This window comes from Neofelis nebulosa, chromosome 9 (assembly GCF_028018385.1).
Source record: "Neofelis nebulosa isolate mNeoNeb1 chromosome 9, mNeoNeb1.pri, whole genome shotgun sequence".
Classification (NCBI taxonomy): domain Eukaryota; kingdom Metazoa; phylum Chordata; class Mammalia; order Carnivora; family Felidae; genus Neofelis; species Neofelis nebulosa.
In genome coordinates this window covers 117,269,631-117,289,849 of record NC_080790.1, presented here as the reverse complement: position 1 = coordinate 117,289,849, position 20,219 = coordinate 117,269,631, and the positions used below count along the sequence as shown (strand labels likewise).

Genomic DNA, 20,219 nt, shown 5'->3' with positions numbered 1-20,219 from the left:
TTCTTCAAGTTGAAAGTCCATTTCCTTCTCAGAATTTCTCTTTCTCTTATCAGTTACAACCCAACATTCCTAACAATGCATTCCTTGGGCTACTTAGTCCTGCAAGATACTTCTTGGCAGAGAATTCCATAATAAATTTGGTAAGTGCATCATATGTTACCTCCTTCCTAGAGATTCAGAATTAATGTATTGGAGGCACTGGAAGTCCTGCCATGAAGAAACCTGTCTAAGGTGGTTAGGTTCAGTTGTTTCCCAAACCAAATTGACTGTATTTTGTTTTATTTTCTTATAACACTAATGAACATAGTTCCCAAGAATATGCTTTGGAAAATACTGCTCTCCACATTTTATGTTTGGCTCTTATATCCACTTTTGAACCATAAGCTCTTTCTAGACAGTATCCATCTTTCTGTCATCTTGGTGTGTTGCTTTGCATATAGAAGGTGTTCGCAAACATTTCATTGAAGGTACCAGGGGATTTTACTCTATATTTTTCACGATTGCCAGGACTACTGTAGGATCTAGGGTTGCAGTAGTTTAATTATTGCTTTGTTGACTGTCTTTAAACAGATGCAATGGATCCACTCCTCTCTGGGCTCCATATACAGCAGCAAAATCATCCCTCAGGATCTTTAGCTCCCCCGCACCACCCAATGCAGCCTGTCCCTGTGAACAGACAAATGAACCCAGCTAATTTTCCCCAGCTGCAGCAGCAGCAGCAGCAGCAGCAGCAGCAACAGCAACAACAACAGCAACAGCAGCAGCAGCAGCAGCAGCAGCAGTTGCAGGCAAGACCCCCACAGCAGCATCAGCAGCAACAGCCACAGGGAATGAGACCCCAGTTTACTGCCCCAACTCAGGTGCCTGTTCCTCCAGGCTGGAACCAGCTGCCTTCTGGAGCCCTTCAGCCTCCTCCAGCCCAGGGTTCTCTGGGCACAATGACTGCAAGCCAAGGGTGGAAGAAGGCTCCCTTGCCTGGCCCGATGCAACAGCAGCTCCAGGCAAGACCATCCTTAGCCACGGTACAGACACCTTCCCACCCGCCCCCTCCATATCCCTTTGGCAGCCAGCAAGCCTCACAAGCCCATACAAACTTTCCTCAGATGAGCAACCCAGGCCAGTTCACAGCTCCTCAGATGAAGAGCTTGCAGGGAGGGCCCTCCAGGGTCCCAACCCCCCTGCAGCAGCCCCACCTCACCAACAAGTCTCCTGCCTCCTCACCCTCCTCCTTCCAGCAGGGATCCCCTGCATCCTCCCCAACGGTTAACCAAACTCAGCAGCAGATGGGACCAAGGCCACCTCAAAATAACCCACTTCCCCAGGGATTTCAGCAGCCCGTCAGCTCTCCCGGTCGGAATCCTATGGTTCAACAGGGAAATGTGCCACCTAACTTCATGGTGATGCAGCAGCAGCCACCAAACCAGGGGCCACAGAGTTTACATCCAGGCCTAGGAGGTGAGGAGCACTGAAGCTATTTGTGTTGATAAATTTACTGGAGATAGATCTTAGTAGAACTTCAATTTTTAGAGTTAATGGAGGGAGGATGTAATTATTTGGCTTTGTGGATGTAGTGGTGACACTTGATGTAACTTAGTTAACTTGATACATTATTGACTTGATACATTATGCAGCATCTTACTGGTTACATTTAAGCTAGCCCTCTGGATGAAAATGCAGGTAAAACTCAATATAGAGATTTTCATTTTGTTTTTTAAATTACTTTTGCTTGATCTTGGACTGATAAGATGTCCAGAAGAAACATGCATTTTATTAATTTAAACCGCTCAGCTGTTGAAAAAAAATTAAGATTATGCAATAGAGCAAAAATGAAAAAAATAAATACAGGGTCTTTTGGGGAAAAGGCCCTTCGAGTTTTCAAGTTTGATAATCTTAGTAAAGTAGTAAGCATGGTATTTGTTAAGTTTGATTAAAGTGTTAAAGGGGAATAATTTCAGAGATCATTGACTTTTATAGTTTATAATGCCAATGCCTGCTCCTTAGAGAGGGAATTCCACCAGTTATACCTAAAGGAGATTTATTTATTTATTTTGTAAGGTGCCTCTTGTATGAAGAAAAAGCAATGGAGCTTAATGTGTGAGAGGTAAAACGATTACAGTAAAACTTATCCATCTCCATGTTTATTATTTATCTTATTAATCATTGATCTAGTGCACATGAATGTGCTTGGAGCTTTTCAGTAAGGTATAGAGAGTGCCAGTAATACTGTCATCTGATGAACATATCCCCACCAAAAGACACCCATTGCCTACCCAGAAAAAAACCCTTGCATCTTTAGTGCAACATAGCAAAGGCATGTTCTCATGGTTTCTGGTGAAATTAAGTTGCTCATCAGTCTCTTCACTCTCTTGTAATTAATTTTACTGACGTGCAGGCTCTGATATTTAAATCCTAAGAAGTTTTTAGAAAATGCAAGAATGTTTCAGTTCCAAACTTCACTGTTCTGGGCATCTAGTCCTGGATCAGTGGAAGCTGGGTAGTCCCTCCTGCAAATGTGATTCCTGATTTAATTATAGTGGAAGCATGCAAATGGGGACTTGTCACTGCTAAAGAAAGGACAAATGCATATTTGTCTACAGAGCGTTTTTCAGGACATTGAAAAATTGGTCCTTAAATGGACTAAAACAAAAATTTTTAAGTGAGCTTTAGGTCTTGATGCTTTCATAGAGCAGATTATGTGCTCACGTAGGTGATCTGGCCACATCAAGGCCTATGTTATAAACAATGAGTGGGTTCTGAGATCCTCCTTCTTACAGATCTGTTTTCTGAAATTAAACCTTCCTATAAAAGGAAGTAATACTTTAGTAAGATTCCATTAAAGCATGGCTTTTGGTACCATAGCTGTCGGAATTGCAGCAAACCTTATAACGGGAAGGCATGATGATAATTTAATATAGCCTCACTTTGAAGCTCCTATGGATTGTTGCTAATGTCCTGTCTCTTCCCAAGAGACGAGCACAATATTGGGGGAAGTTTTCCACAAAGGAGATTGTCATCCATTTCCCTCAATGGAAAAAAAATCACCTATCGTTAATATCAGGACCCAGCTCTTTGTTTTATAGTATTTCATATCAATTTGTTTGAATATGAGAGAATTTAGCATATTACTTTGGTACCTATGTTAAAGTATGTAAAGTTTTGGGGTCTGTTGTATTACAGAGAAAAGTGAGCCCTAAACCTTGCTGTGACATGGCCTCAGATCACATTTAGGGAGCAGATTGCCATCTCTTCCTTGGCATGTTCTAAGTGTAAATTTTTTAGTATTTCTTTTTCATTTTGACAATGCTCATGTAAGAGATTGTGTTGATTTTTTTAACCATCTTTCCCAACCTTATTATTAAAGATCTTACCAGTGTGACAGAGAGAGCTAAGCCAGTGGAGACTTCATGCAGCTCATCCTTCCTTATTCATTCCACATCTAAGCAAGAGTATAAATTTGCTAGGTAACTGCCTTACTCATTGTTTTCTATTAAGGAATGCCTAAACGCCTCCCACCTGGCTTCTCAGCAGGACAGGCCAATACGAACTTTATACAAGGTCAGGTGCCTTCGACCACAGCAACCACCCCTGGGAATTCAGGAGCCCCTCAGCTGCAAGCAAATCAAACTGTCCAGCATGCAGGTTTGTTTTCTGTGATTTATTCAGCAACATTTATTGAACATTGTGTGTTAGATACCATGATAGATAATAAGAATATACAGATAAATATAAATCCTGGTCCTTCTCTTAATCTCAAACCCAAATTATTCTTTCAGGGCAATAACTAATATATCAAAAGTAGGTACAGTGTCTTGGGAACCGAAGGAAAGGAAATTAAAGTTGAGTTTGAGCAGGTTTCAGCAATTTTTTTTTTCCTGTAAAGGACTCCAGATAGTAAATATTTCAGACTTTGCAGATTATATGGTCTCTGTTGCAACTACTTAACTCTGCTATCACAGCACAAAAGTAGCCATAAACAGTATGACAAATGAGCATGGCAGTGTTCCACACACTGTTTATTTAGAAGCTGGCAGTGGGCTTGATTTGGCCCATGGGCCATAGTTCGCCAACCCCCAAGTTAGTAAAAGGGCAAAAGGCATTTCTGGCAAAGGAAACTGTAGGTACAGAGACACATGGCATTTTGGGCAACTGCACCTTTTAAAATCTCTCTATAGTACATGTTAGCTTTGTTTATGCAGAATGTCTAAATTCTGGTTTATAATGTGGTGTTTGAAGAACAGACTTTAATCAGTATAGATTTAATGCCGGCAGTGTATTCGTGGAGAAATAGGATAGAGCAGAATGGCTAAAAAAATTTGTAAAATAGTGTTGTAATATGCCCAGACTTCATGTTTCTGGTTGCTTAGGCACCACATGGACTAATCTTCTTATCCTTTCTCATTGAGCCAGTTCGGAATGAAGTAAGTGCAAACATTTTCTGTGGAGAACTCCCCATCCCCACTTACAGTTAATTTAGTTGTGTGGTCCCAGCTTTTAATGGTAAATCACTAAGGAACAAGAAAAGTTCTAACTTAGTTTTTGTTTTTTGTTTTGTTTTGGTTTTTTTTGTTTTAAAGTTCAAACTACCTCTTGAAGCGTGAGAGAAGGGCAGGTTAAACTGTTTTACTTTACCCATCTACCAAAGCAAAACTGCGTTCCTGGTTATGTGAATTTATGGTTTCTGTAGGAAGTTATGAATAGTGATAAAATCATTCATCATTCTTCCACCCAAGCACATCTATTTTGTATTTCTATATGGTGCCTTCCACAGGCACATACTGTTTAGACTTCCACACTTCTCCTAAGATCGTTCTACTCCTGTCTCTCATTTTCTGTTCTCTTAACCCTACTTTATTTCTCTTGTTAGCTTTTAGTTCTCCTGAAAAAATATTTGTCTGTTACAGTCTCTTGCCAACTCCATAGAGTCAGGGGTTTGGTGTGTCTTGTTAATTGATACTACCTTAGCACCAAAAGTGTCTTGTGCATATTAGTTACTCAAGAAGTAATTAATGATTGAATGAGTATACACTGTATATTCAGTGTGTATAGAATATTCAGTTTATACGGTATATACAGTGATCATGGAGTTTAAGAGTTTATAAGGCTAATGATCCCAAAATCTTTTTTGGGATTCAGAAAAACTGAATAATGTGAACAAGGGACAGTTTGTCCCCTGCCTCCCTGGCTGGAGTGTGGATTGGCCTCATAACTTCATTATGGCTGCCACTTTCTAGTCCTTACTTAAAAGTGACAAAGAGCTATAAAATAATCTAAAAGAGTATTCAGTAAAAAGGGGGAGATAATGCAAGTAACTATAGGAAAATCCTAAAGACCCAACAATAAGTAAACACTGCAGCAAGCCAGGCAATGTCTTTGTCTAAATTAGAAATAACTGATAATAGGACATGTGCTATATGATCCACCAGGGAATGCCACAGGGAAGGGTCAGTGAAGTTTTGTTTTTTGTTTGTTTGTTTGTTTGTTTGTTTGTTTTGGTGGATCAGAGATTTATTTAACACCAGCGGGCTCAGAGGAGACCATTTCTCCAAAGCTCTGAGCCTAGGAGTCAGTGAAGTTTTAACATCCCTTGGTAGCTGTTCCTCTGTCTGCAGTTTCTGGGTTATCTGTCAGTTGACTTACACCAGAGGCTCAGCTTCAGATAAGGAATAAGGAATTTTTACCACACTGGGGTAGAGGAGACCTGTCCTTAAGAAGTATTAGGTGTTCTTTCCTTTCACGTGCAGCATCCAAATACCACACATGTAAACTTTGAGAGTCATTAGTTTTCCAGGAAGCATGTTTAAATGTCTTCTCAGCATTGCCAAGGTTTTCCTAAGACAATGCATCACGTTTGTTGTTTTCCTGACTCATCTAAAGCAGAGCTTATTTCACTAGCCTACAGTGCTTTTCATTAATTTTCTTCACCTTAAAATAGCTACATGTCATTTTCGAACAATGAGATGCTGCCTTTCTCTTTATTTCATCTGAAAGAAAGTAAACTGTTGATCTTCAAAGTGTTATCTTTATGTTACCAAACAGGAGTAAAGAAACCATTTCCCCTTCTCTGTTGTGTGGTCATTGGGAATGTAACCAATCATTCCACAGTCATGTCTCCATACTTCAAAAAAGCCACAGAAAATATGTCAAACATAGCATATTTATTTATGTTGGTCAGTGGATATATGGGTTATTGGTGTTTCTCCAATTAGAGTATCTTAATACCAATATAAGAGTATTTCTATCTGAAACTGTCCTTTTTTTGTTTGTTTGTTTAAGGTGGTCAAGGAGCTGGTCCTCCTCAAAACCAGATCCAGGTGTCCCACGGGCCACCAAATATGATGCAGCCCGGCCTCATGGGAATTCATGGCAACATGAACAGCCAGCAGGCTGGTAGTTCTGGGGTTCCTCAGGTGAACCTGGGCAACATGCAAGGCCAGCCCCAGCAGGGCCCACCATCTCAGCTGATGAGCATGCACCAGCAGATTGTGCCCTCCCAGGGCCAGATGGTCCAGCAGCAAGGAACCTTGAACCCTCAGAACCCTATGATCCTTTCAAGGGCCCAGCTTATGCCTCAGGGCCAGATGATGGTGAACCCTCAAAGCCAAAATCTTGGGCCCTCGCCTCAAAGGATGACCCCACCCAAGCAGATTCTTCCCCAACAGGGCCCACAAATGATGGCGCCACATAACCAGATGATGGGGCCTCAGGGGCAAGTTTTACTCCAACAGAACCCAATGATAGAGCAAATCATGACCAATCAGATGCAGGGGAATAAGCAACAGTTTAACACTCAGAACCAATCCAATGTCATGCCGGGACCAGCACAGATAATGAGGGGACCAACTCCAAACATGCAAGGAAACATGGTGCAGTTTACAGGACAGATATCAGGACAGATGCTGCCACAGCAAGGGCCCGTGAGCAACAGTCCATCTCAGGTTATGGGGATTCAGGGGCAGGTCTTGCGACCACCAGGGCCCAGCCCACACATGGCCCAGCAGCATGGTGATCCTGCTACTACAGCAAACAATGATGTCAGTTTGTCTCAGATGATGCCTGATGTTAACATGCAACAAACCAACATGGTTCCCCCCCACGTGCAGGCCATGCAGGGAAACAGTGCCTCGGGAAACCACTTCTCAGGCCATGGGATGCCTTTCAATGCACCTTTCAGTGGAGCACCCAATGGAAATCAGATGTCCTGTGGTCAGAATCCTGGCTTCCCGGTCAATAAGGATGTCACGCTAACAAGCCCATTGTTGGTCAACTTATTGCAGAGTGACATCTCTGCAGGCCATTTTGGGGTAAACAGTAAGCAAAATAATACCAACGCAAATAAACCGAAGAAGAAGAAACCCCCTCGGAAGAAGAAAAATAGTCAGCAAGATCTAAAGTAGGTTGTGATAGTTTTGCCTCAAATTGTATTTATTTCTATGTGAACTTTTTTTGATGGAAAATTTTAAACGTGTATAAAATCAGAACAGTATGAAATCCCTCTGCTTCAACAATTACCAAGTCATAGTCTGTCTTGCCTTCATCTCCCATTACCTTTCTGATTATTTTAAAGCAAAATGACTGTGAATATTTTCAGTACTATGTACCTCTGAAAGATAAGGACAGGTTGGGTTTTTTTATTTTAATGAACACATAATACCATTAACATGTAGGAAACCTAACACTTTCTCCATAGTCTCACACACTCAGACAGTGTTCAAAGTTTTCTAATTCTCTTAAATTAATTCTTTTTTTATCGTTTGTTCAAATAAGGAGCCAAACAAGGTTCATACATTGCAACTGACTGATCTATGTCTCTTAAGTCTATAGTCTCAGGGGTTGTGGCACACAGAAACTGAAAAGTAGCCAGTGCTACCACATGACACTCCACAAAGCACTTCAGGGTTATAACAGCTACTAGGGAGCCAGAAAGGCCAAATGTGTTTTGGAGATGAAAACAGTTTATCAAAACTCCCCGCTCTCTCAAATGGAAATAGTTTTTTGGGGGCACCTGGCTGTCTCAGTCTGTAGAGCATGCAACTCTTGATCTCAGGGTTGGGAGTTCAAGCCCCACGTTGGATATAGAGATTACTTAAAGAAATAAAAATAAAATCTTTTTACAAAAAGAAATAATTTTTTGTACAGATGCCTTTCCTTCAAAGGCTCTCTATTTTGTGAAAAAATAAGTAAGTAAAGGCTCTCCATCTCCATCATCCCTAGAAGCTTAAAACCTCATTCTAACATGGTTGGACCTCTTAAATCAATTACCCCTTAAGTAAAGGTTCTCTAGGTGAGTTCTTTTGCAAGATCATAGCAGGAAGGACGATTAATTTATATGTCATGTCTTGAAGCTAAGTGTTAATCATGTTTTTTTGACTTTGATAAAATGTTTCCAGAGGGCATATTGATTAAACTGGATTTTCTGCCTTTAATCGTAAAATTGGAAGAGACATTTGTTAATAGGGAATAGTGACTAATGAATGTAAAATGGGTTAATTGAAACAAATTGCTAGAACTGTAGGAGAGTTTTAGTTAAACAACCATAAATGTTCAAAATAAAACCCAACTGTCTCTGAGCCTTCCCACGATATTTCTTTGATTATACCATATTCACTTGCTGCTTCTTGAGTATTATAAATTAAAAGTCTGTGACTGTATATTAACAAACTATATTTTCCTAAATTCAGACTTAATAAGACCTTTAATTATCTAATTTTTCCAGTAGCTCTAAGTTAAATTCTTTACTGCTTTCAACCTGCTGTCCTGGGAGGGTATTTATTTCTCCCAGTAGTCTAAAATTGTAAGGCTATTCAGTTGCCATTAGTATGCATTCTTGCTGTCTTCACCAGCTCTGAGGAAGATCGCTTACTTGTTGGGGCTAGAAATTATGGAAAGGGCCTTATATAGGCATCAGGGTTCCTACAAAAGGGAGACAGTAGGTATAATAGGAAGAGCACTTGCTCCTAACTCTACCACTAGGTCACTGTGGAGCCTTGGACCTGCTTCTTACACCTCTCTGGGCCTTTGTTTTCTCATCCATAACATGAAGTGACTGGACCAGATATCTTGAGATTTTTTTAGCAGTGCAGTTCTATGAAAGTAAAAAGACCTACAGAATCCTTATAATTTGAAGTGAGAGAGAAGTCATAGAAGGAACAAATTGCTATAGGCATCTGGATGTGCTAAAGACCTGCTTCAAGCTCTAAATTTCCATGTGCTAGGACTTTTTAAAATGGATTTAAGGTAAGGCTTAGAAACCACACAGAATACAATGAGATCAAATACTGTCTAAAACTGGGTGACCAATATCAGGGCAAAGGGAAACTAAAGATAGGGAAGAAAGATACAGCCAGGAATAAGATTGCAAACCAAATGGATGTGAGTACATTGGTTCTTTGGGAATGTGGATGTTAGCAGATAACATTTTTTTTCATTTCTTTTTCCCCACTAAAAATTCTAAGCTACAACCAGATAAAAACGAAAGCATCCCAAAACCAGTGGGGATGTCTGCAAATACTCATTCTGTAGCAGAAATAATTAGCTTTGTTCTAGTATTCTCCATTTTTCTTTATTCCCTGGATACCATTTTCATCAGCCAACCTACAACTTCTTGCAAGGTGTTATGAATTGTGAGAGCTGCCGCTATAATATCCACAAAAAATAAACAATCTGGACTCCATGGTTGAAATTGATAACTATACCAAAAATAGTGTGGTTTCACAAGAATAATACTTTATAATGTTGATAGTCCAAACTATGATCAGGTCTTAAAACATTTAAGCGATGGATGATTACTTGAAAATCATTATGTCAGAAATTTGTAGAAAGCACTTTGAGTAAATAGCCATACTATTATTAGGTTAAGTAGATTTTATTGTTTAATGAAATTGCTGGATTATTTTTATGCCAAACTGAATATTTTATCGGACTAGAGATATGGAAGTTATGATAAATACGACAATGTAAACAGATTTTATGTCTTCAGAAATAGGGGAGAAGTTAAGCTACTTTCATGTATAAGCTAAGCAACTTACTCCCAAATGTATAATTTGTTTTTTAGTACCCCAGATAATCGCCCAACTGGGCTGGAGGACACGGATCAGCAGCCATTGCCTGGAGAACAAGGAATTAACTTGGACAACTCAGGCCCTAAACTGCCAGAATTTTCAAACCGACCACCAGGTGATAAAATGTTAGCTAAAGATTGCGTACTTTTCATCATTTATACAGCAGTACCAGGCTTCTCTTCAAGGAAACATTGGTATTTTATTTTGTCTCCTAACTAGGCTTCTTTAGCAATTAAATGTGTCTAATATTTGGAAACTTTGCCTTGATAGTAAGTAAAAATTTCAAATATAACTTCTGAAGGCATATGTATATGTAGTATATACAGTTGACCCTTCAACAACATGGGTTTGAACTGCATTATCTACTTATATGCAAATTTTTTCAGTAAATACAGTAGTATAAATGTGCTCTCTTATGATTCTTAATAGCGTTTTCTTTTCTCTAGCTTACTTTACTGTAAGAATACAGTATATAATACATATAACCCAGAATGTATGTTAATCAACTGTTTATGTTATGTAAGGCTTCCAGTCCACAGGTAGGTTATTAGTACTTAAGTTTTGGAGGAGTCAGAAGTTATACATGGATTCTCAACTGCACAGGGGGTCGGTACTCCTAACTCCCACATTGTTCAAGGGTCAACTGTGTATATATACTGCTCAGATTAGCCTTCTTGATATTAAGTCCTCATAAAATCAGACTGAAATGTCAAGTGCTTCTTTATTCTTGTCAGTATCAAGATTCTAGTTCGCATCCAAATGGAGTAAGATTAGATGGAAAGATGTTTTCACTCGAATCCTGCTTGCCTGCCTTTCCTGCAGCCTTTCCTATTGGGTTGTCTCGAAGCAATGAACAGGGTTTACAATAAAATTTTTCTAATACAGTTTTTATTATGAATCTTTAAACATAAAAACTATATAAGAGTAATAAAAGAGACGCTCATGTACCTACCACCCAGCTGAATAATAAATAAGATCACTATTGGTGAAGCCCCCTGTGTTGTACCCCTTTTTGGCTATAAAATAATATTATCCTCTAAATGTTGAAAAGAAAAAAAACTTTCTAAAATTCATTTATTCCAACCTAGGTGTTATAGAAGAACTAAGGCCAGCTGCCACAATATCTCTATACTTGTTACTCTTGGCCTGAGCAGTGATTTGTAACCTTATTCCCCTGTGACCCAGTCGAAGACACCCAAGCCTGTCATACTTAGGTCACTCTTCCCTGTGTGTACAAAGGATTATGTTTTGTTTCTTCCTCACTAGTTATTCCTTTTTGACATGTAAGTGAGAGTGACGTTATTTTGGGTATATACTGTAATCCACCCTTAATTTATGTATTTTAAAAGTGAACCAAAAAAAAAATAATAATAAATACACCATGATGTCAATACTACATGCTATTTATTACAAATTGTTGGGAACACCACAATTCCAGTCAGTGAGTTGCAGCAATTGAGGCAGGGAGGTCACCAGTCTTGGCAGGTATATCTAGATGACATTATGAATAGGAAGATACCTTCTTCCCTCAAACACATGTGAATTCCTATATGAATCCCAGAGGTCCTTGCACACATCATTGCTTCCTTTCTAGAGTTTAAAAAGTAGGAACCTACAGGATGAATTTGGCCTATCATGTGTTTGAACTATCATGTAGTGTCTTAAACCAGATAAAAACCTGAATTTAGATGCCTTTAGATAGAACATTCATTCTGCAGTTTGGCTCTGTCCACAGAACTACTATTGTCTTATACCAGACCACTTCTGTTCTTCACTACTGGCCTGGTGCCTAAAGGCATATGAGTTGCAACCCTTGATTAATAAATATGGGTTTGGGTTATGTTATAGACACTATGTGTGTTTTGGCTTTCATTCTCTACCATTTATGTGACGGCAACCCTAACCTGTCTTCTTAACGTTAGTGCCCTTTGGACTGCTGCCTCCAGCTTCTGGAACCTTTATAGCAGCCATGCCCTCAGCTGTAACTTTTGAAAAGTTGCTGTATTATCTGCTCTGCTCTCTTTGGCATTTATTGTGCTACCTGGTGGGCTGGTTTAAAGATAAAAGACATTTGTGACATAGCCCAACAACAGTGGGCTTCTACAGAAATGACAATTTTCTTAATATGGGAACCTGAGTTAAACTTGTAGAAGTGCCATATTATTGTTGGCTCTATAATTGTAAAGAAGTGACTTGGGCCTGAAATAGAAAAGGATTTTGAAAAAAATCTCTAAAACTGAATTCTGTACATTGTACTCATTGGTACCATGGTAATCTTTGGCCAGAAGACATTAATTAGGGTTGACCGCAGGGTCTGACCCTGTGGATCAGCAGCATTTGGTAGCTCCTCTGTGAAAATCATGAACCATCATTTCTGCCAACTGCCAGAGCCAACTGTTTTTATTCCTGCGCCTTCTTAAAACTTCCCTTATGCATTTTTATGCAACAATGGAATAAATCTAGTTTGTGAAATTGTATCCCAGCTGTATCCCCACTTTTTCCCATGGAACTACCTTTATTCTTGGTTAATGATTTTTCCTTTCTGCTGATTGTGTAAAGCTTTGGTTCTAAAATGCCAAGTAAAAGCTTCACAAAAGAAGGAATCATTTGAACTGTTGCCTTCTGAAAATCTATAAGGCATTGTCCCTCAGTTCTTTTCCCAAAATTATTTTTTATTCCTGAGGGCAATGTTTCTGGCTTCTTATTCTTCCTTTGTGGATTCATAGAAAATATTTCTCCAAATTGAGTTTTAACTTGTAAGAAAGTAAATGGAAATTAATATCCATAAAAAAATCTTCAGTATCCTCAATTTATTTTCAATGTGTATATCAGCTTCTGTTAGCTCCTGCTCTTTATTAAACTGAACTACATCAGAGGGACAGTTTAGTTCATTTGGGTTCCCCAAAGGATTGAGCCTGAAGGATGCAGCATGATGTATGGATCCAGTGGATTGGCGTCATTTTAAATCCCTCTTAAGGCATTGAATCCTAGAATTGTATATTTGCTTCTGTTGAAAGAATAAAAAGGCTATCTTTGATGCTGTTGTTTTCACAAAATCACACCTTAAAAAATTAATCTTGATAACAGAAAAAGTGAGTCCTAAATGCCTTACTTCATTCACAAGTACAGTGAAATATTTATTATTCCCACATGAGACCCCAGTGCTGGGTGGTCAGCTACTTGCTATTGATGGGAATTTTTCTCATTTCACCTGCATGTTTGGCTGGGATAGATTCAGCCACTTTCATTGCATAGCACAGAGTGTCTGTCTATTACAGTCTTAGTACAATAGTGCCTCATTCAGACCTTGAAGACTAAGGAGCTCCAGGTTCTTGATGCTTTGCTTTTTGCTTCCTTAAGCTGTGTGCCCCTTTGCTTATGTCGGATAATGAGGAGCTGCGCCTGCCCCCCTGGGAGTGGGCACGCCTAAGCTGTTTGTGCACTGTCTGGGCCACCTAGATGAGTATTGCTTGGCTATACTCTAAAAGTTGCTTTTCCTGCCGAAAATCTAACTTCCCTGATTTTGGGGGCTTGTTTTAGGTTATCCTTCTCAACCAGTTGAACAGAGGCCACTTCAGCAGATGCCTCCTCAGCTCATGCAGCATGTGGCACCCCCGCCACAGCCACCACAGCAGCAGCCGCAGCCACAACTGCCGCCACCACAGCAGCAGCCACCACCTCCCAGTCAGCCACAGTCGCAGCAGCAGCAGCAGCAGCAGCAGCAACAACAACAACAACAACAAATGATGATGATGCTCATGATGCAGCAGGACCCCAAATCAGTTAGGCTTCCGGTCTCCCAAAGTGTCCACCCCCCACGGGGCCCCCTGAACCCAGACTCCCAGAGAATGCCCATGCAACAGAGCGGCAGCGTGCCTGTTATGGTCAGTTTGCAAGGACCTGCTTCCGTGCCACCATCACCTGATAAGCAAAGAATGCCAATACCTGTGAATACTCCTTTGGGAAGCAATTCAAGGAAAATGGTATACCAGGAGAACTCCCAGAATCCTTCTAGCTCACCACTGGGAGAAATGTCCTCGCTCCCTGAAGCAAGTGGCAGTGAAGTACCATCTGTCTCAGGAGGCCCAAATAACATGCCTTCACATTTAGTAGTTTCCCAGAATCAGTTAATGATGACAGGGCCAAAACCTGGACCATCACCCCTTTCTGCAACTCAAGGTGCAACTCCCCAGCAACCCCCTGTAAATTCCCTGCCCAGCTCTCATGGCCACCATTTTCCAAATGTGGCTGCTCCAACCCAAACATCTAGGCCTAAAACACCGAACAGAGCCAGCCCCAGACCCTACTATCCTCAGACACCCAACAATCGCCCTCCTAGCACAGAACCTTCAGAAATCAGTCTGTCTCCAGAAAGACTCAATGCCTCCATTGCAGGACTCTTCCCCCCACAGATTAATATTCCTTTACCTCCTAGGCCAAATTTAAACAGGGGCTTTGATCAGCAGGGCCTAAATCCAACAACTTTAAAGGCCATTGGGCAAGCACCTTCGAATCTTACCATGAATAATCCTTCCAATTTTGCTGCCCCACAAACTCACAAATTAGATTCTGTGGTGGTGAATTCTGGAAAGCAGTCTAATTCTGGAGCAACAAAACGGGCTAGTCCGAGCAACAGTCGCAGGTCTAGTCCTGGGTCCAGTAGGAAAACTACCCCAAGTCCTGGGAGGCAAAATTCAAAAACCCCTAAACTTACTCTGGCCTCTCAAACAAACACAGCTCTGTTGCAGAATGTGGAGTTGCCAAGAAATGTATTGGTCAGTCCCACTCCTTTGGCCAATCCCCCTGTACCTGGGAGCTTCCCTAACAACAGCGGGCTGAATCCTCAGAATCCTACCATGCCTGTGGCTGCAGTGGGAGGTGTTCTGGAGGATAACAAGGAGAGCTTGAATGTGCCTCAGGACAGCGATTGCCAGAATTCCCAGGGTAGGAAGGAGCAGGTAAACATTGAGCTCAAAGCCCTCCCTACCCAAGAAGTTAAAATGGTTGTTTCTGAAGATCAGTCTAAAAAGGACGGGCAATCTTTGGATCCTAACAAACTTCCCGGTGTCGAAGAGAACAAAAATTTGGTGTCTCCTGCTATGAGGGAAGCACCCACATCGTTAAGTCAACTTCTTGATAACTCTGGAGCTCCTAATGTGACCATTAAACCCCCTGGGCTTACAGATCTGGAAGTAACGCCTCCAGTAGTTTCTGGGGAGGACCTGAAAAAAGCATCTGTCATTCCCACACTGCAGGATCCGTCTTCTTCTAAAGAACCCTCTAATTCCCTAAATTTACCTCACACTAATGAGCCGTGTTCAACCCTTGTGCATCCAGAATTGAGTGAGGTCAGTTCTAATGTTGCACCAAGCATCCCTCCAGTAATGTCAAGACCTGTCAGCTCTTCCTCCATCTCTACTCCCTTGCCCCCAAATCAGATAACTGTTTTCGTTACTTCCAATCCTATCACGACTTCAGCTAATACATCAGCAGCTCTGCCGACTCACCTGCAGTCTGCATTGATGTCAACAGTCGTCACAATGCCCAATGTGGGTAGCAAGGTTATGGTTTCTGAGGGACAGTCAGCTGCTCAGTCTAATGCCCGGCCTCAGTTCATTACACCTGTGTTTATCAATTCATCCTCAATAATTCAGGTTATGAAAGGATCACAGCCAAGCACAATTCCTGCAGCCCCACTGACAACCAACTCTGGCTTGATGCCTCCCTCCGTTGCAGTTGTTGGCCCTTTACACATACCTCAGAACATAAAATTTTCTTCTGCTCCTGTACCACCTAGTGCCCCCTCCAGTAGTACTGCTCCAAATATACAGACTGGTCGACCCTTGGTCCTTAACTCACGAGCCACCCCTGTTCAGCTTCCTTCCCCCCCATGTACAACTTCTCCAGTTGTCCCTCCTCATCCCCCTGTCCAGCAAGTGAAAGAAATGAATCCAGATGAGGCTAGTCCTCAGGTGAGCACCTCAGCAGATCAGAGCACTCTTCCCTCTTCACAGTCAACCACAATTGTTTCTCCCCTTTTGACCAATAGTCCAGGCTCCTCTGTCAACCGGCGAAGCCCAGTCTCATCTAGTAAGGGCAAAGGAAAAGTGGACAAAATCGGCCAGATTTTGCTGACCAAGGCATGTAAGAAAGTTACAGGCTCTCTTGAGAAAGGGGAAGAGCAATATGGTGCAGATGGAGAGACTGAAGGCCAAGGGCTAGAGACCACAACTCCAGGGCTCATGGGAACAGAGCAGTTATCCACAGAGCTGGACAGTAAAACCCCAACACCCCCAGCACCCACTCTGATAAAAATGACCTCTAGCCCCGTGGGCCCGGGCTCCACCTCAGCAGGACCCAGCTTACCTGGCGGTACTCTCCCCACCAGTGTACGCTCGATAGTAACCACTCTGGTACCCTCTGAGCTCATCTCTGCGGCGCCGGCCACAAAAAACAATCATGTTGGCATAGCATCTGAGCCACTTGCGGGTGGCCTAGTGGAGGAGAAGGTGGGATCTCATCCAGAGCTTCTACCCAGCATAGGTATGTACTCGGGGCCTGGCATCATCTCGTGTCAATTTTTTGATGACCTATCCCACAAAAGAAAGCATGACTTCTACTTGGTTGAAGAAGAGTGGGCTAAATGGCAATAGTGGTAGTTTCATTTATTAGAAGTACATTGGGAAATATACTTGAAAACCCATGTTAAGTTTACATTCATTAATAGGTTCTCTCTCAGCTCCTAAAATAATGACAGACCTTTCATTTATATAAAGCTTTTCATTTTACAAGGAAACATCTTTACCTGTTATCTCACGTTATCTTCATACCAACCATGTCAGGTAGCCCTTAACCCAAATCCGATTCCGTGGGTGAGAAGATTGAAACTCAGAGTTCAATATTTGTTCAAAGTTGATACTGTGAACCTTCAGTTTAACATTGTCTCTTAAAGGTGAATAGCAGTTTCTGCAAGCTCTCCTTACCATGATAATGACTTGCTCTTGACAGTTTCAGAGCATGGTTCTCATAGCCCCTTCCTCATTGTACTCTATCCCAGAGACTATTCCTTTCTGACTGTCTACTCCAGAGGAGAACTTTTCAGGAAACTAAGTTTCATGACAGTAGACACAGGAGAAGCAAAGTGGTTGAGAGACAGATAGGCTTGAGTTAGTATCACAGTGCCACCATTTACCAACTCTATGGGTTTAAGTAAGTTGCTCGACTACTCCAAACTTGAGTTTCTTCCTTTTGTAACAAGGGAACAACAGTAGTTCTAAGAGTTCACTGAGACAATGCATATAATGTGCTTAGCACAGAATATAGTAATGAATAAATGGAAAAAATTATTACTGATTTCTCTTTGACACAGTTTTTCATAAATTAGACCATTACAATTCATGTATATCTAGTTCAAATTATTTCCTATGTACTGTTAAGATGGGCAAATGATGGGAGCGTAGGTATCCTTATACCTCCCCTCCCCCCTTCACACCCCGCCACCCCCCCCCCCCCCCCACACACACACATGTCTCTCCTGTGAGACCTAAGTGATGCAGAAGCTCTATTTTCCCCAAGTGGAGTCAATCACACAATGCCAAAGCTGAGAAGGACCTTTGCTATATCCTAGGGTAGCTAACAGTGCTTTTCTCGTTGAATGCAAGCTAAAATGTTTTGAGTGGTAAGCACCTAGGAGGAGAGTCAGAAAGAACACAAGCTTCAGGTTATGATCAGAGTTCAAATTCTAGTTCCACTGGTTACCAATCACAGTTGGATAAATTCCTTAACCTCTTATAAGCCATGTACTTCACCTGTAAAACAGAGTTTGTAATTCCTACCTCCCAAAATATACAAAGATAAAAGGAAAAGACAGCATAATGTGGCCAGCACACTGTCTCACACAGAGCTTTAGAAAGGTTAATTCCCCCTCTCCCTCTTCAATGCTAGAGACACAGGGAGAGATAAAGACCCTTAAGGAGTTTATTGCCGTTGCAGGAGACAGAGACTTCACAGGGCTGGGTGCCCTAAGTTTCTGGTTCAAATTCTGTGAATGTAGATGACTCCTAAGAATGAAAAAGAAACCTGGTGTGAGTTAAATATATTTTCTGCTATTAAGTGTTTCTGTTGTACTTCTGGAGGGATCTGCCCCCACCCCCACCCCACTGCACACACATACCAAGAGAATAATGATGAAGTGATTAGGGAATATTTTTATATGGGTCATATATAATACTAGAGAAATATATGAGCTTGGGAAGATGAACCTGCAGTTTAAAAAAAACCTCAATTTTAAGATTGTTTCCATTCTTCTAGGTTTTTATCTTGAAAATGTGAGAGATCAATACTGGAGTTAAAAGTAGGATTTAAGATACAGTTTTAGGCTTTATCAGATAACCATCCAAAAAAAATTCTTAACACAAAGGCATTATTGACTAAGCAGGGAGAGAAATATACAAAATTCACAATTTCCACAAGAGGATAAAACTTATTGTTACTAAGTTTATCTAGGATGTTAGACTGAAATGTCAAGATAGGAGGACATAATCCTTGAGTGACTGTGGCATATCTATGCCCTTAATCTTTATTGTATGATCCAATAAGCTTCCATTCTAGAGTACATTGTGTATCCTGTGCCATTCCTCTTCAGGGACCTAAGTAGTCTCTGTCCTCTGAAGCCTAATTCTGATGTTTCTCCCTCTAATGTACCATCAGTTTTCTCAGTCTAGAATTGATCTCCTTTTCTTTCGATTCCCATAGCACTTTCTACCTTATGAATCTTCTTCATATAACATCCCAGTGGACTCCAGAGTACCACATTTGTGTATCTTATCTTTGATACTGAACAAAAAGAAAAATTAGTCTCTAATGGTGCCTGGAACAGCACCTTGCCCCTAGGAAGTTCTTGGTAACTGTTTGTTATATAAGTAAATAACATCAAATAATGTATTCATCAAGTATGAATTGAATATCTGCTCGATGACCATCACTCTTGCCAGGTGCTATACAAAAGTACAAAATGAATTTTATGATTCAAGTCTCAAGGGGTGTAGTCTTTAGAGGAATGAAGAAATTTTTTAAATGCTGAGGTAAATGGTATCATTGTTCTCTGCAAGTGGTTCAGTTTGCCTACTAAGGTGTGTTTTGGGGGTTAAGTTTTGAAATGTCCTTTCAAGGCCAGTTTCAAGTACTGCTCTCCAAGCGTGTATGTATTTCAGCAGTTACTTAGCCCTTGAGTCAGTCAATGCCTTCGGTTTTGTTGAGAAAAGAAAGTAAAAGGCCTGTATTTTTTTTCCTTGCCTTAGCCCCTTCACCGAGTTTAGTTGCAAAGGAAACTCCAGCCACAACACCACAGGGGCCTGGTGCCAGACCAGGTAAGGCATGCTTTGGAAAAACTTCTCTGAGTGGAATGGATTATATGTGAAGGAACTGCTGCTGTCCTCAGGGTGCCAGGAAGTGACTGAAACTCTCTCACCTGCTGGCTTCAGAGCAGACCTCAGATGAGTGGCAGGGTTTGTGCAGGACTGTTAGGGTTCTTTTCCCCCGACTGGCTTGCTGTCTTATGCATTCCTGGTGTCAGGGAACCCAAGAAGGGCATTGCGGTGCCCATTGTCTGCCACCTAGCTGTGGATGGTTTCCATTGGACTGTTTGCCCTGTTGCATGACCCTGGCACTCATAGCTGGCAGCTGACTGGCCCATGGTAACTTGCTAGGGTGGCAAGCGTTCCTACACTCGGTTAGTAATTGCATATTCATGACAGGAGTGGAGGCTTGTTCTGAGAACCTCTGCTACAGTGAGGTAGCCACTCTTCCTGGGAGTCAGTCATTTCAGTCTTCTCTGGATGGCATTATGTTTCCCATGACCAAGAAATTGCAAATAGCATGAAGGATGGTGTTTCTGGAAGGTGGAGTCCATGGTAATCTGCAGATAATTGCTGTGGAATGCTGGGTCAGCTCAGAATGCGTGAGGATCTTGATGGCAATAACAGTACTGCCTTCATAGATAAATAGTGTAAGTGTGTTACAGTTTAATCTTGGCCTGGCCCTTTGTCACTGAACATATCGAGAGATACCAAAAAAAAAGTATGACACTTTTCACTCAGAGGTTAGAATCTCATTTACAGTCCAGTTCACACTTGAAAAAATTTGTAAGCAAAAAACAGTATT

General features: G+C 41.2%; 1 protein-coding gene across 8 annotated transcripts in view; it reads left to right on the top strand.

The window, feature by feature from the left end:
- The window catches only part of NCOA6 (nuclear receptor coactivator 6), a 108,911-nt gene that overhangs the window by 74,632 nt on the left and 14,060 nt on the right, over window positions 1-20,219 (top strand). For 5 of the 8 annotated variants that reach the window (XM_058685360.1, XM_058685361.1, XM_058685359.1 and 2 more), the window contains 6 exons: window positions 571-1,455; window positions 3,493-3,639; window positions 6,274-7,390; window positions 10,052-10,173; window positions 13,599-16,601; window positions 19,358-19,426. In XM_058685360.1, the coding sequence (XP_058541343.1) occupies window positions 571-1,455; window positions 3,493-3,639; window positions 6,274-7,390; window positions 10,052-10,173; window positions 13,599-16,601; window positions 19,358-19,426 (5,343 nt within the window). The remainder of the gene's footprint in view (window positions 1-570; window positions 1,456-3,492; window positions 3,640-6,273; window positions 7,391-10,051; window positions 10,174-13,598; window positions 16,602-19,357; window positions 19,427-20,219) is intronic. The other 3 variants (XM_058685364.1, XM_058685363.1, XM_058685366.1) reach the window with 3 other exon arrangements.